Source organism: Poecilia reticulata, linkage group LG2 (assembly GCF_000633615.1).
Source record: "Poecilia reticulata strain Guanapo linkage group LG2, Guppy_female_1.0+MT, whole genome shotgun sequence".
In the NCBI taxonomy this organism is placed as follows: Eukaryota; Metazoa; Chordata; class Actinopteri; order Cyprinodontiformes; family Poeciliidae; genus Poecilia; species Poecilia reticulata.
The window spans coordinates 15,369,498-15,384,320 of NC_024332.1; the positions used below are offsets into that span (position 1 = coordinate 15,369,498).

General features: G+C 40.5%; 1 protein-coding gene across 9 annotated transcripts in view; it reads right to left on the reverse strand.

The window, feature by feature from the left end:
- Nucleotides 1-414: 414 nt before the first annotated feature.
- Nucleotides 415-14,823, reverse strand: part of usp9 (ubiquitin specific peptidase 9) — a 41,798-nt gene continuing 27,389 nt past the window's right edge. For 6 of the 9 annotated variants that reach the window (XM_008433040.2, XM_008433058.2, XM_008433021.2 and 3 more), the window contains 15 exons: nucleotides 14,420-14,607; nucleotides 13,628-13,801; nucleotides 13,397-13,538; nucleotides 11,277-12,033; nucleotides 9,273-9,396; nucleotides 8,939-9,164; nucleotides 8,713-8,842; nucleotides 8,433-8,618; nucleotides 7,506-7,726; nucleotides 7,288-7,376; nucleotides 6,649-6,805; nucleotides 6,289-6,501; nucleotides 4,622-4,651; nucleotides 3,367-3,465; nucleotides 415-2,648 (listed from right to left, as the gene is read on the reverse strand). In XM_008433040.2, the coding sequence (XP_008431262.1) occupies nucleotides 2,370-2,648; nucleotides 3,367-3,465; nucleotides 4,622-4,651; nucleotides 6,289-6,501; nucleotides 6,649-6,805; nucleotides 7,288-7,376; nucleotides 7,506-7,726; nucleotides 8,433-8,618; nucleotides 8,713-8,842; nucleotides 8,939-9,164; nucleotides 9,273-9,396; nucleotides 11,277-12,033; nucleotides 13,397-13,538; nucleotides 13,628-13,801; nucleotides 14,420-14,607 (3,015 nt within the window). In that variant the 3' untranslated portion in view covers nucleotides 415-2,369. The remainder of the gene's footprint in view (nucleotides 2,649-3,366; nucleotides 3,466-4,621; nucleotides 4,652-6,288; nucleotides 6,502-6,648; nucleotides 6,806-7,287; nucleotides 7,377-7,505; nucleotides 7,727-8,432; nucleotides 8,619-8,712; nucleotides 8,843-8,938; nucleotides 9,165-9,272; nucleotides 9,397-11,276; nucleotides 12,034-13,396; nucleotides 13,539-13,627; nucleotides 13,802-14,419; nucleotides 14,608-14,823) is intronic. The other 3 variants (XM_008433084.2, XM_008433067.2, XM_017310927.1) reach the window with 1 other exon arrangement.

Consider the following 14,823-nt stretch of genomic DNA (forward strand, 5'->3'; position numbering starts at 1 on the left):
TCAATATTTTTTGCTCAAGTCTGCATCAAAGCAAAAGTGAAAATTATAAGGTATATTATTTTAGTAGCAAGAGGAAAAACTTCATTTTGAAATAAAAGCAGTACATGTAGAACAAATTATTTCACATGATTAGTAAACAACACAACTAGGTCTCTAAGTAGGAAGATGCCAATGATACAATTTGGTAATCCTGGGACTTCAAGTAGAAAAAAAAACAGCTTCAAGTAGACACCATGCGGAAAGTAAAAGGTTGATACAATATTCAAGGCAGATCTAATGTAAGGGTATTTTTTAGTTAATCGGGCAGATTAGAGAGAATCTCAGACCAACTCCATGCCTAATGAGAGCAAAAACAGAAAGTTGATAAACAGAAACGCCTTCAAGAAAACCTGGTTAATTAAAATAAGACAGAGGCAAGATTCCATGTTCTTTATTTGCTAAGGGCGCAATGCTTTTTTTTTTGTTATATTTCTGTGCACAAAAAAACCTCACAAAGTGAAAGTCCACATCGCGACTGTAGCTCCAGAATTCAACGTCACACCATGGCCAAAACAAAAGTCGGCAAAAAACAGGGCGCAGAACTCTGTACAGTCAATATCTTCTTTAAAAATAACACAAGGACAAAAATGTTCCTCTTAAATCAAATTCTATTTTTAGTGAAATACAACAAAATAAATTCTATAAAATAAGAGCAAAATATTTAAATATAATACGGTGGGCAGAATATTTTCATTTGCAGGAGTATTTGGTATGTTTTAGACAAAAAAAAAAGAAGAAAAAAAAAGAAAATTCAAAAAGTACACGCATTCAAGTTACCAATTAAATACAGTATTTACTGATGTTTTTTTTTTTTTACCTTTTACTCCTACAGAATTACAAGTTAGCTCAAGTTGCAACAAGATTAACCAGCCTCTAATAAAAAACAAAACAAAACAAAAAAAAAACCTGCTGTGGGAGCTTCACGCAGTGGAGCGAGGAGAGGATGGGGTTGAGGATGAGGGGGAGGGAGGTCAGGGGTCGTCGTCCCCCAGCCTTACCCAGCTCCACGGAAGAGAGGAAGCCGATGGGCAAACGAGTCCGTCTACAACTACGCTCTATTGAAGAGACAGAAGCAAACCACACAGTCTAATACACCAGAGAGCCCAGTGCAGCAATCCTGTTGCATATGTGTTCGTTTTTCTGGTTTCCTATAGATGAAAGCTAAGCTGTCTAACCCACCGAAACTGACTGCCAAATGTGAAGTAGGAGGATTACGATGTGCAATTGAAAAGCCACTTATACGTTGGTTCAAAAAGAACAAAAAAACAAAACAAAAAAAGTTACCCTCGTTGTGGATAGGGGAAGTTCAGTAGAAAAAAGAACGAGGGAAAAATAAAACCAAAGAAAAACCTAAAGGGTAAACAGCACCCCTCTGGAGGTTTGGATTAAGAACAGCTTTAGGTTGTTATGATCACAAGTCTTCCCTTGGGCTACACTATTCTGGTGAGAAGCCATGCTAAATGTTACAGCATATTAACTAGAGCTTCAAAAAGGTCTGAAGTAAGAACCAGAACGAACGAAAAAAAAAAAAAAAAATACAAAATAAAAAGAAGGCAATGAGTTTTAGAACAATTGTTTGCATCACTGCTTTTTCACATCAACCGAACACCGTTAAAGTCCACCCAACCAGTCTCACACTAAAACCCCAGCCACAGCTCGCCAGTCGATTTGGCATGGGTCGTAAGGTTGCCAAGGAGCGCCAAGTAGAATTATTAGAATATGATAACAATGAGTCCTTCGACGGTTGAATGACCAGACAACGTCCGATGGTAGAACAAACTTTACTGCTGAGCATGGGTGATAAAACAAAGAGGAGTCGTCGTCGTCGTCTTCTTAGAGGTTTTTCCTTTTTGGGGACATTTTTTTTTTTTTTTTCTTATTTATAGTATCCATTTTGTTTTTCCACGTCTGCAACGTCTCCCAACAGCAACCCGCGCCGAGTTATGCTACTGGGGGAATCTGAACAGTCAGAAACATTAACATACTATTTACACCTTTTCGTCGTGTAGGTAAGCGCATCAGCATCGTCAGCTCTGGGTAATTTTTGTTTCTCTTATTAGAACTCTTGTCCCACTCCTTCGCCTCTGTAGTTGCCAGCAGGCCCCCCTCCTCCCTGCCCTCCCTGTCACGCAGTCGGGCAGCTCCAGGCCAGGGAAGGGCGCCCCCAACAGGCCGGGGGATGGCGGGAGGCCCGGCTCTGCCCTGCCTTGGGGCCGGCGAGAAAGAGAGAAAGAGGGACAGAGAGAGAGAGACTGTTGACCGAAGGATGAGAGGAAGGTGAGCGGAACAACGGAGGCTCGAGGCACAGCAGAAGAGAGAGGGAGGCGAGGTTACTCCTTGGGAGGGGCGGGTGTTGGGGTGGAGGTGGAAGTGGAGGTGGAGGTGGAGGTCGGGGCCGGTGCCGGTGCCGGTGCCGGGGCAGGGGCCACCTCCTCGGTGCCGTCCCAGTTCTCCTGTGCTCGCGGGCCCGAGCTGGGAGCGGTACTGGGGCCTGGGGTCGGAGTCTGGGTAGGGCCTGGAGTCGGGGCGGAGGCGGGGCCGGGACGCTGAGGGTTGTTCATGTGCTGAGCAGCGGGCCCGGTGTACGGCTGCCCATGGGGGTGGTTGTTCTGTTTGAGAAGAGAGATGGAGGGACGGTCATGATGTGCATTTATTTAGCGGAAATCAGATCTTTAACAGACATTTTCCCAGAAAATGGATTCTGATAAGTATCAGAAAACCTAATTTTTCTGACTTCAGACTGGTTTGCCGTCAATCTCAGGCATCGCCTTCTACTGTACCTGCTGTTGATTGGTTGAAATAAAGCTACGGAGTACTTAAAAAGCCTGCGCTTTTTCCACAAACGGATATAAAGAAGTCAGTAACTGCTAAATGCTAAAGCAGAAATAAGACATCAAGCTACTGTTGGTCTTCTGAAAAAAAAAATATAAAAATACCACGACAAGCTAACTTTTAGAAAATGTTAACTTTTTTTTTATCTTAAAGTGGAAAGAATGCATGCTTACTGTGCTTCAACATGTTTGTGTCAAGATAAAAACTAAAGTTTCTGAACGGCATCATAAAGCAGATCACTTCCAAGTGAGCCAAAAGGTTTATTCTGAAACGCAGCCGTCGGTGTTGCATCGCTACAAGCTAGAAACCCGAGGCTCTTGGTTATGTCAGTACTCAGATCCAAACGCCTAAACGTCGAGCATTTCCACGGCGACCGCTGCCGTTAATGGACACAAGAGTCCGGTTACAGGAAACGGACACCACCTTCTGCTGCTTTTGCATCAGTTTAAATAAAAAAAACAAAGCAACGGGGGAGTTTGTCCAGTCGCATCCTACCTGCTGGAACTGGGTGGTTCCAGGAGAATGAGGGTACAGAGAGGTGTCCTCAGGTGGAGACGAGTCTTGATCATCAGGTGCTTCCTGTTCATCTGGCTCCTGGAATAGAAAAATCGCCGCCGGTCAGACAAGTCGGACGTTTCAACACTACATTAAAAAATAGAATCTGCCTGTTCATTTGGACAATGCCCTGAGTACATACAGTCTAAGCTTTGGTGTTTTTGCTGAGGTTAGATTGTGTTTCAGTGTGGGTGGGTGGRCGGCTCACCTAAGAGCCTTCTCTCTACTTATAGAGGTGACAGAGATCACATGCACCTCTCTACACTGCACCTACAACAGACCATTTCTACAGGCTGACTTTTTACTTCTACTTTAGAGCTGAAATATCTGGCTTGTTAAAGAATGGCAGATTAATGAAAGCTTTGTTTAATCATTTCTGACTGAAGATGCTGACTAGTTGCATTAAATGGGAATTACACCCTCCATAATAGTTTCACTGTCCAATTCAGTCTTTGTTTTCTGATATAAACTAAACAGAAAATTAAATCTTACATAAGGATATAKTTTTCCAGATAGGGCTCTGTAAGACTAAAACATATCTTCTAAAATGATAAAAATAGTTTCATTTTGTGGCTTACATACCCTAAGGATTGTGTCAATGACTCAAGTTTTCCCTGTGATTGTACAGGCCAGAATATATATATATATAGAACTACATTTCTGTGGTAAAATTAATTCTTCTTAATTGCTCTCTCATAATATTAACATTTTCTGACACACTACATTTTGGACTTCCATAAATTAATAGAAACAAAGGCTTAAAATATCACCATCGTGTATAGTTCTCTATAACGCATATATCAAATTTATCACTGATGTAAATAAACTTTTCAGTGATTTTGTAGTTTATTAAATGCTTCTGTGGACAGTAGCAGCAGTCAGTGGTTGCTTGCCCATCAAACAGAGCAGGATGCTACCTAGCCTTCATTCAGCAATAACAAATAAAACCTTTTTCTAAACATATTAGGTCACAGTAGTCTAAAATATGACAGAAGATGGAAAAGTGATGTACAGTTTTAGGAATAAGTGGGTTTTATTGTGACAGTCTAAACTGTAAACCTTAAAACCATCTGAACAGTTGCTGAATGTGTTTGGAGGCTTAAACATTGATCAATACTCCGTGTTCCTCTGCTGAATCTTTAGGGAGATTTGGTTGAATTTCCTTCCCTTATGTCGTGTTGCCTGGAATACTGACCTTCCCTGGGCTTTCCTGAGTACACTTGAGCTGTGTATGGAATATTACAGGAGAAGTGTGTCATTTAACTGGATTTTTTTCATCATGATAAATACAAATAGCTCATGTGAAGTGAGAAATAAAGAATTTGGGGTTTTATTGGTCAAATCGGCTACGAAAAACCAGACATCATCTAACTAAACAATTTGCGTAGAAGAATTTAGGTTTAGAAATTACATTTTCAATTTTTGTTTATCTCCAAATAAATTTATTAAACAGTTAAAAAGTTAAAGAACACAGCATATAGTACATGTATTCTGACATGTATATTAATAATACCTACAACACAAACAACAACAACAAGGTAAGTCATTTTATGGGTCATTGTGCTGAGATGACGTGATCAAACTCAGTCAAACAAAATTTCTCCACCAAAGAGGTTCCAGTTCTTAACAAGTTCCGGTGCTAAAGCCAGTTCTTAACTGGTTCTGTAAAACAACCAGTTTGCTTTTCCACAACCTGAGAGCAAAGTTATTTTATTACTATAAAGAACTGACCAATTTATTGTTTTCCCGTTTTTGTGAAGGACTGTAAGGGCAAAGACAGTTTGACCAATGTAGCCCCTTCCCGTATCCAGGTATTTGTTGCATTATGGGATGTTGTAGAGGAAACTAATCATTCAGTAAACTTTTCATACTTTTGCATGAAATGGTGGCAAGAATCAGAACAATATTGACTTCTCAGAACTGGAAGCATCTACTTCCTGTGTTCACAGTTGGTTTTCCACCCCGGATACGTTTGACCAATAAACAGATTTAACGTTTTCATGTTGTTTGTACTGACAAGTTTCAGTGTCATCGGAGCTTTCCCTGCATAAAAAAACCCCCCCAAACAATCTGAAAAAGTTGCCAGCCAATAAACTCAACTACTAATCCACACCAAAGTTAACTGTGGGAAAACGTCCTTATTCCAGTTAAGGTGCACTGCAGGGTTTTTACTTGTGTTTCGGTTTTAAATCTGACAAAACCTACACTGCGCTCCATGGTTTTAAACATGGAGCTCTTAATGAAAGCGTTTTTTCCCCCCTCTGGCCCAGCAGCAAATTGGTCCAGGGTTAGCAGCTGTTGAACTCTAGCATCAGATAAGAACTGGAACCAGGTTGGTGGAAAAGGCCCTTTAAGAGTTTTTCCTTAACATCTCTAAATATACAGTAAAGTCAACAATTATTCATACCCCTGGCAGATTTTGGGTTAAAGTTATATTTTACCAAATCGTTTCTTCAGACTGGAAGTGAAGTGTTTGGAGTGACCCAGACCAGTCTTCACTAAAATCTAATAGAGAACAGAGCTGAAGATTATGACTATTAAAGGCAAGAAAGACATTAATAGTCATAAAACCAGCAACTACGAGGACGTTTTGATTGCTAAAAAATGCTAACGATTTTTTTTTTTCACAGATTATTGAGCAATATTTAGATAATTTTGCCTCTTATTAAAACGTAAACAAATTAATTCATTCATGAATCCAGTCTCATTTCTTCTCAAATACAATTTCTAAGATGAATCTACTTTTAAATCTAAATCTGCTAGGGGTATGCATCACTTTGGGCTCAACTGTATCATTTACAGCAACATGATCAGGTCAATGTGAAACTGTGGGTGTTAGGGGTGATCTGTAAATGCCATTACCTCTTCAGGACAGAGTTCACAAGCCTTGGCCAGTGTCATGCGTGCACTGTGGGAGCGCTCAAGAAAATATCCATTGGAGGTCTCGTTGCTCTGAACTGGAGGGGACCAGTTGTTGTACGTGTACTGAGGGTTTCCTGTGTATGGTCGCCTCTCCAGCTCGTCCCCTAACCACTCCACTGCCCATGTCCACTTTCGCTTCAAGTCACCATTGCTCTGTAAGAGTACAAATGCAAGTCAGCTACGGGCTTCCTGATTTTGTTGACATACTAAATAAAATTGAACTACGCTTAAACGACAAGTCTGTCCCAACTAGTAGTTGACTGAATGTAGCATCAGAGCTGTATACGTTAGTGTGATTACCTGCAGGATCTGATAAGCTACAGAGCAGTTGCTAAAGAGGGCCACCATGCACTTGATGCACTGATAGGCCCGTTTCTGGTAGTGGTTTTTCGAGCGCTGAATGGTGTCAAATAGCCCATCTCTGTCATCAGGGATGCCTTTCAGCACATTGTGGATCCTTAATATGAACACACAAAAAAAGTGCAAAGTTAAAGACGACGACCAGACAAAAGCAAATACAACTTGTTCAGGGCCTTGAAAAACAAACATTACACTTTAACTTCTGTATAGTTTGTAACAAAACAAGCCTAGAATTCATTGACTGTGAATCGACATATCAGAGTATAAATGACTCATGGCTTTTAAGTTGTTTTACAAAGAAAAAGTTGAATGGTGTGGCATGTTTTTTTTTAAACTCAAGAATTTTCTTGAGTCTTAAAATTTTCTCGAGTTTTAGCTATGGTTGTGTGCTTATCGTTATTGTCCTGATGAAAGGTGTACCTCTGCACCAGCCTCATTTACAGACTAAATGAGCTTTATCATTGATCATTTTAATATTGCTCCAACATAAAATTCACAAAAATACATTGGTGTTACTTATATGACAAAATATGAAAAGGTTCAAGGTATATGTATACAATATGCTGCAGTCAATCTGACCTGTGTGTTTGCCAGGAGTCCTCGATGAGTAAGATTTGTAGCAACAAGTCAAGGTAAGGCCTCAGCTCATAGGTGTAGGAATATGCCACCTGCAAACAAAACACAGGTTATTGTTCCAGTCTTGCCTTTGGGATTAATAGAGTATTTTCAAACTGAATCTGAAAAACTACCCGTAACAAACATTTCAGCGACCCGGCTTGTTGAAAGAGGATGTTTACCTGCCAGAGCAGTTCACTGAGCACAGTGGAGGAAAACTGAGGGTTCTCCCAGCAGCAGAAGCGAAGGAGCTTCACCGTCTCCTCAGAGTTGCTGCAGTCCTCAATGATCTTCTTCACGTAACTCGTCCGCACAAACAGAATCTCTGCCACCAGCTGCTGCACCGGCATGACAGGAGCCGTCAGGTTGGTGTCCCCGTACGGGTTGGGAAGAGGAGGATTACCTGGTAAAATACAGAGTAGTGGTTCATTTAGAGTAGGGCTGCAAGAGACGATCGTTATAGTAATTGATTATCAAAAATCACTGAAAAATAAATATTGGCACATTGTGCAGATCTTTCATTTAACAATATTAGAACTGCAAAAAATTGCAAAACAAGAAATTATTTAGCTAATTAAATAAATAAAATAAACAGTTTATTGCCTAAAATGCAGTAACAGTAATCCTTTAGTCACAACATGTGTAGAGCTCAACCCTTTCTGCTAGACATGACAATGGTGTTGGGCTGATCTGGTGTTTATTTTTTGGATCAACTCATTAATAACTGGATGCAAAATGTGCTTAAAAATGATTGTTTTCTCCTAAAATTTGGACCAGTTGAAGAAAAAACTGCCAATTGACGAGTTTTCTGGGTAGAACATGTTTACAGACAAAGGTTTGTTTTTTTATGTTAAATGTAAAATGTATATATATATATTTGTACAGTTTTAGCTTAATTACCGTTCTCATTGTGTTCTCTTAGCAAATTGACTTAAGAGTTTTTATACCCCAGTTAAAGATTAATTGATTACTAAGCTAGCTGACAATTATTTTAATAGATTGTGATTATTTGCATTAAACACGATTAATCATTTCAGCCCTAATTTAGAATACTCTAGATACTTTTATTAAGAAGAAAAAAGAGGAAAGACGACCAAAGTCCCACCTACCATTGATTGAGGACTGCATACGGGAGGAGACGTCGCAGCAGCGGACAAGCTGGGAGACCACAGTGTAGAGCTTGCCCAGCTCAGCATACTGGTACTTAATGGGAGGGCCAGGACCCTCGTCCAGAGCAACTAACATGAAGGTGGCGGGAACATTTAGCTTCAGCAGCTGAGTCTTCTCTGCCAGGCCTGTGTGTGGTTGAAGAGCCAAACAGTCAAGATAAAAATCAAAAAAAGCACTTAAAGCTCAAAATAACTAATGGAAGATCAGTTTGCTGCTTACCCAGATTGGCATACATGACAAAGAGGTTGAAGTACTGCTGCAGGTGGCGGCCATGTTCAGAAACCTCTCTTCTGAGCAGGTTGAGTACGGCTCTCAATAGATGGTCACTAAGGCTGAGATTATCACAGCCCTGATGTAGGAAAAAACACAAACAACAGTGAACCTAACAGTCAAAGGGGGGGGAGTCTATTTCTGAAACCGCTGAACCCATAAAATCCACACCAACCTGAGTGGAGGGTCCTGGCGAGGCTGTGGGTGAGGGGCACGGTCCGTCTTGCAGAGAAAAGTGAGCGATGAAGACTATGAGCTTGGAAAACGCCCCACGGACCTCTGCGCTCGGGCACTCGAGCAAGTACTCGGAGAAGCGATTGGGGTAAGCAAAGAGAACATTGTGTGCAAACCAATAGCGTACATTCTTACTGTGTCTCAGCAGGATACAGAGGGCGTCATACCTAAACAGGGAAAAAAGAAAAGAGCAATCATGCTTTATGGACAAGAGCAAACCCTCCCTCCTCCCCCTTTTTTTTTTTTTAAATGAACCAACAGCAAACAGAACTGACCAGTCACTGGCAGGACCCCGTACTAATTTCTTGGTGTGAAAACCTGTGCTGAAGAGAAACCGAGCAGCCAGCTGAGCACTGATCATAGCAATCTCCTCTGCCTCTGGCAGAAGGTGGTCTTGTCCTGAGATGAAAGAAAGCAATAAAATGCTGAAAAAGTGCTGAGCGACGCGCTTTGTTTACTTCACTGCAGCATACACCTCGTCATGGACAAAAAAATGGAGCGTCTCTCTTGTTTTCCTAACCCCAAACACAGAACCGAAAATAGTTATTTTTGATGTTTTTAGAACCAAACAAGGAAAATGTTTGACTTGCTATGTGAATTGATTTTTTATCTATGTTTCCTATATCACTTTTACAACATAAAGACAGTTATCAATATTTTAGTCATTTCCTATTAAACTGTTAAAAAAAAAAAAGACACCGGTCTGGCCCAGTGTGAGGTCGTCATGGTACCAGAATCTTGAAAAAATAAGGCCATTCATGTTTTTGGGTTTTTTTTATTATTGCCGTTCTTCTCCTTATAATTTAACACTGGAAATCCAACATGCTGATATGAGCAGGATATCCAGTCTGTTCAGCCAACTTGCAGCCCGTTGCCAAAAACTGCTCTTCATGACTAATACTTTTCCAAACAACATACATAAGTTTAAGCGTTGGAAAAAAGAAAAAAAAAGCGTGGCAGCCTTCATCTTGACTGCTGATCAGAAGTGTGCAGCAATAGGTTGGGAGGGGCAATGTTGGTGGAAAGCTCCCTTCACTTCCTCTGGCCTCTATAAAAAACAGGGATGTGCCATCTTTGTTACAAAAAGCTTCTGCAATGATGGTTTTAATAATACCCATTTTTAAGTAAATAATTGCATAGCTCTGGTGTTAAAAATGCACTTCATACAAATATTAGAAAGGCAGTGTAATTCAGAGCATTACAAACTACCCTTTGATCCAGAATAATGCTGGATATTAAGATTGGTTTTGAACTGTCATTTTTAAAACACAAAGATGGAAGATTAGTGAAATCTAAACGCACAGAGACATGATGTGGAATTAATCAGTGCTCAAAAGATCAAAGAAGCTCTCAGGGGGGAAAACTAATAATATGAGGAGGGATTTGATTCAGGGAAATAATTGGAGTAAAAGTGGAACAAAAACGTACAAATAGCAACTATTAACTGTAGTTTTTCAAACATTTCTTCAAGCAGCAGCCAACTTTTTCCACACAGTTTATGTTTCAAGTGCAAAAGAATTATTGCTAACCAAAGTTATTCATGTCATTTCAATGTGGGACGGTGTGAAAATGTAAATACCGCTTGCACACACCTTTTCTGTTTTTGCCTTCTCTACACTCACTTAAATGTTTCAGATCAAACTAGTTCTAATGTCAAAGACAAAGATAGCAAGTGTAAATGTAGTGTAGTTTCAAAAGGTTTCCATTTGTTTCCGAGGTTTTAAGACAATGCGAGCCATTCCACAAATTAGAACGATGCGTAGGACAGTGGGGGAGTAGCTCGCCTAACAGCGCATCAATGACTTATCCCCATCAACATCTGAAGCCTCACTTGCCCCAGTTAGGGTCAAGTGTTTGTGATTCCACAAAAAAAAAAAAAGAGAAACTGGGAAAGAATTGCATCTATTGAAGGGTTGCATGGTGAAAACAACTGCAGGACAATAAACTCTGCAATCTATCAGAAAGTCATTAATGAGAATGAGATGCAGCTTGGCTTTATGGTGAGCGTTATTGCCGAGACGGGGAAATCCAATTGTTAGGATTAGGAGGCTATTACATTTTCACACAGGGCCAGTTTGGTGGTGGAGAGATTTTTATCCTGCAGTAAATAAAATCAGTTTTTGAAAATAGGCTTTTTGATTTCGTATGATGATCTGAAACATTTAAGTGTCACAACAAAAAAACAAACGAAAAACGTTATTTACAATCTGGGTTCTGGCGAGTGTTTTGTACTTTTCACAGATTAAATAAAGAAATAAAACAGAAAACAAGGTGCATACCTGGAGGAGGGTTTAAATAGACACTGTTACAGGTCAGAAGTTTCTTAATGAACTGGAAATATTCCAGACTGTATTGCATTCGGTTGTGCATGAACTGGACGTTCTGCTTGCGAACGCTGCACTCGATGACGCTCGGCATCTTGACCTGATGGGGCTTGGTAGAGGACAGGCTCAGCTCTGAGATATATTTGACAAGTTCGCTGTCCTTGTCCAGCGAGTCCATACGCTCGTAGAACAGGATGTAGGCGTTCCACCATCGCTTCTGCCTCCGATACGACATCCGCTTCATCATGTGGTCAAACACCTCGCCCATGTACTCTCCCCCAAAGCACTGGTTCTTCATCTCCTCCTCGTCGTCCATCTTGCACTCCGTCACGTCGCCGTCGTCGAACTTATACCAGCGGTTCTTCTCGCCGTCGCCCCCGTTCCGTTGGATTATGTAGGAGTAGTAGTGTCCGCCGCTTGCCTGGCCCGAGTGAACCAGCACTCCCACCAGACGGTACTTGGAGCTGCCCGGCGGCGTTGGTTCGGACGGCTCGTTCTGTTGGATCACCTGGTTCTCCGGGTTCACGTCGTCGCCCTCCAGCTTGGCCACGCCCGCTACCGTGTATGGCTCCATGTCCAGCTCCCGCGGGAACTCAAAGTAGTCATTAAACTTGATGGCGCACTCCCTCTCCCAGTCGTAGTCGAAGCGCTTCAGTTGGATGGCCAGGACAGGCGGCAGCTTCTTGATCAGTAGACGTTTCACTGTGTCCACCTGAAAAAAAATAAAATCAAGAGGAATTTAGAAATCTCACTTGAACAGCGACTAACGATTATTATACTAATTGGTTATTCTATTGATTTTATTTGACAATCAAATAAAAAAAAAAAAGATTGGTACATTCTGTGGATAATCCATTAAGCCAACAGAAATACATGAAAATGCAAACAACTAATTCAATTTCTCATCCTAAAAATTATCCTAGTAATCGCTTATTCTACTGATTATCTTCGACGATTAAGCCATCAACTCTGTTAAAAAATTCACGGGAGCATTTTCATACAATATTTGAAGTACAGTTTTAAAAAATCTAATCAACAACTAAATTTTTTGAGGAAAATTTTATTGCCTATAATGCAACACCACCATTCCATTAGTGAGGTCTTGATCGTTTATAACAAATAATGAATCTGTATCCTTCTAACATCAACATGTGAAAAGCTCAGCCTTTTCTGCCCAACATGATCTATTGGTTATTTTCTGAATGAACTGATTAATAACTGGATAGCAAAAGGTGCTTAACAGGAGACTTTCTAAAAATAGTATTTTATTATAGAATTTGAACCAGGTGAAGCTAAACCTGCCAACTGAGGAGTTATGGGAAGGACAGGTTTACAGATAACGAATGTATATCACATAAATACATCTATTTTTGTACAGTTTTGACTTGAATGCTGCTCTGAATATGTTGTTCTTTCAGAAAATTGCCCTTTTTTAGAGTTTGTATACTCCAGTTACAATGATTAACTGATTACTAAATTACAGTATTTTCCGCACCGCATTATAAGGCGCATAGAATAGACGCTACAGTTAGCTTGCCGATTTGTTCCGTACTCTATTACACATTCACATTTGTAGAGAAGAAGTGGTCCCCGAGTACTTTATATAGTAGGCTGCCCCAGTCATTGTTTCACTCACGGTGTTGCAAAATTGTGCCCAACTGCTTTCTGGGTAACACAGACCAACCAACACGCTGCCGCCGCAGTCTCCGTCTCTCTTCCCCCGCCCCTCCCCCCTGGCTTTAAATGTATTATCAAACTTTATTAACAAACCAGCGTTCTGACAACTATCCCAGCATGCACCGCGCGCTTCTTCTACGGGCAAAATGAAATAGGCGGCTGTTTACCGTAGTTGCTAGACCTGTTGTGGCTCAATAATGGTCCATATATAAGGCGCACCGGATTATAAGGTGCTCTGTCGGCCTTTGAGAAAATTGAAGGTTTTTAGGTGTGCCTTATAGTGCAGAAAATACGGTAATTGACGATTATTTCAACAACCAATCACAATTAATCGTTCTAGATCTAGTTTTAAACCTTCCATGCGGTTGTTGTGACAATTTAAAGCTCTATAGTCTTACCTTCTTATTACATTTCTCACAGTGGTAGGCATTGGCTCCTTCAAGCAGATCTCCTTTAACATATTGCTCCATCGAGTCCAACAGGTTCTGGTGGTTTCTAATGTCCACGTTTAAGGTTGTAAATGACTCCTCACACTCATATCTGATGGTAGAATCATTATTAATCAGAAACAAATTCAACGGTACTTTTATTGTTATTAAAGTGACTAAGCTTATTCAGGTATTGCTCACCTATGGGGACACCCTTGACAAATCTTTTGGTCAGCAAAGGATCCTCCCAGCACCTTGCTGAGCATGGGAGGGTGACCCAAAGCTTTCAGAGCTTCGTCCAAACTGTCCACCAAAGAGTTGAAGAACTCCAAAGCGTCGTGCTGCTCCCTCAAATTAACTGGCTCCCCCCATAATCTAAAAAAAAAAAAATTAAATATCAACAGAAGTCAACAGACAAGGTTTCAGCAGATTTTTCATTTCATGAAATTTCTTTCTATGCCAGCACAGGAAGCTGTTGGATAAAATCTGGATTTAACAACCTGCAGCACAAGAAGTCTGAAAAGAGAAAGCACATTCTTACTACAACTCTAAATGAAATATCTGGTCTTCTAAGAGTTTTTAGTCGTTTTTACAAGTTTATCAAATATGACAGTAATTGTTTCCTTTGTCCATAAGCTTCTAAAAACTTTAAGATCTACATTGCTGCTGATGTTTAGTGAGCGCCACTTGTGCTCCACGCAGACCGACACAAACAGAGATAAGCACAAGTAACCGAAACATTTGTGAAGACAAAAATACTTCTGTTTCTGCGTACTTCTAAGTTTAAATCAGAAGTGTGCATTCTCAGTCTAGCTATGACCCATTTTAAACACACAAAAAGTTGGCCTTGATTTCACGGCATTAAAAAAAATTTAATTACATAATCCAAACCTGGAAAATTCTTAAACCCCAAATTCTTTCTAACAGTAATCTGGATTATTTTTCCCAAAAGGAAATTATGCCCCATCAAAGTAGGAAAAATCTTTAAAATACCTGAACTGTTTCCAGAAGCCTCTTGGGACGTAGTACTGCAGCCTGGATGCAGCCAGGTGACCAAAGATGACCTGTAGGTGACGCAGCACCCCGATGTTGTACTCCTTCCTGTCCTCTGATTTACTGGAGGGTTTGTCATCAAACTGGTGGTGGTAGCTGAAAACTTCATCACGAGGGTCTACATTACTCTGTGGAAGCAAAATCCAAATTGTAACAAACCAAATTTGTCATGAGCGCAAACAAGTGAATTCCTTAGTCGTTAAAAGTTTGGGAGAAACTCCAGCGGTGCTAATGCCGTTTCTCACATCATTAACTTGAACTGACAGCAGCTCGCTGCTTGATTTGGAGGTAATGGCTCTTAAAAACTGATGTTTGGGACCAATTTATGCAAAGATAGTGTGACA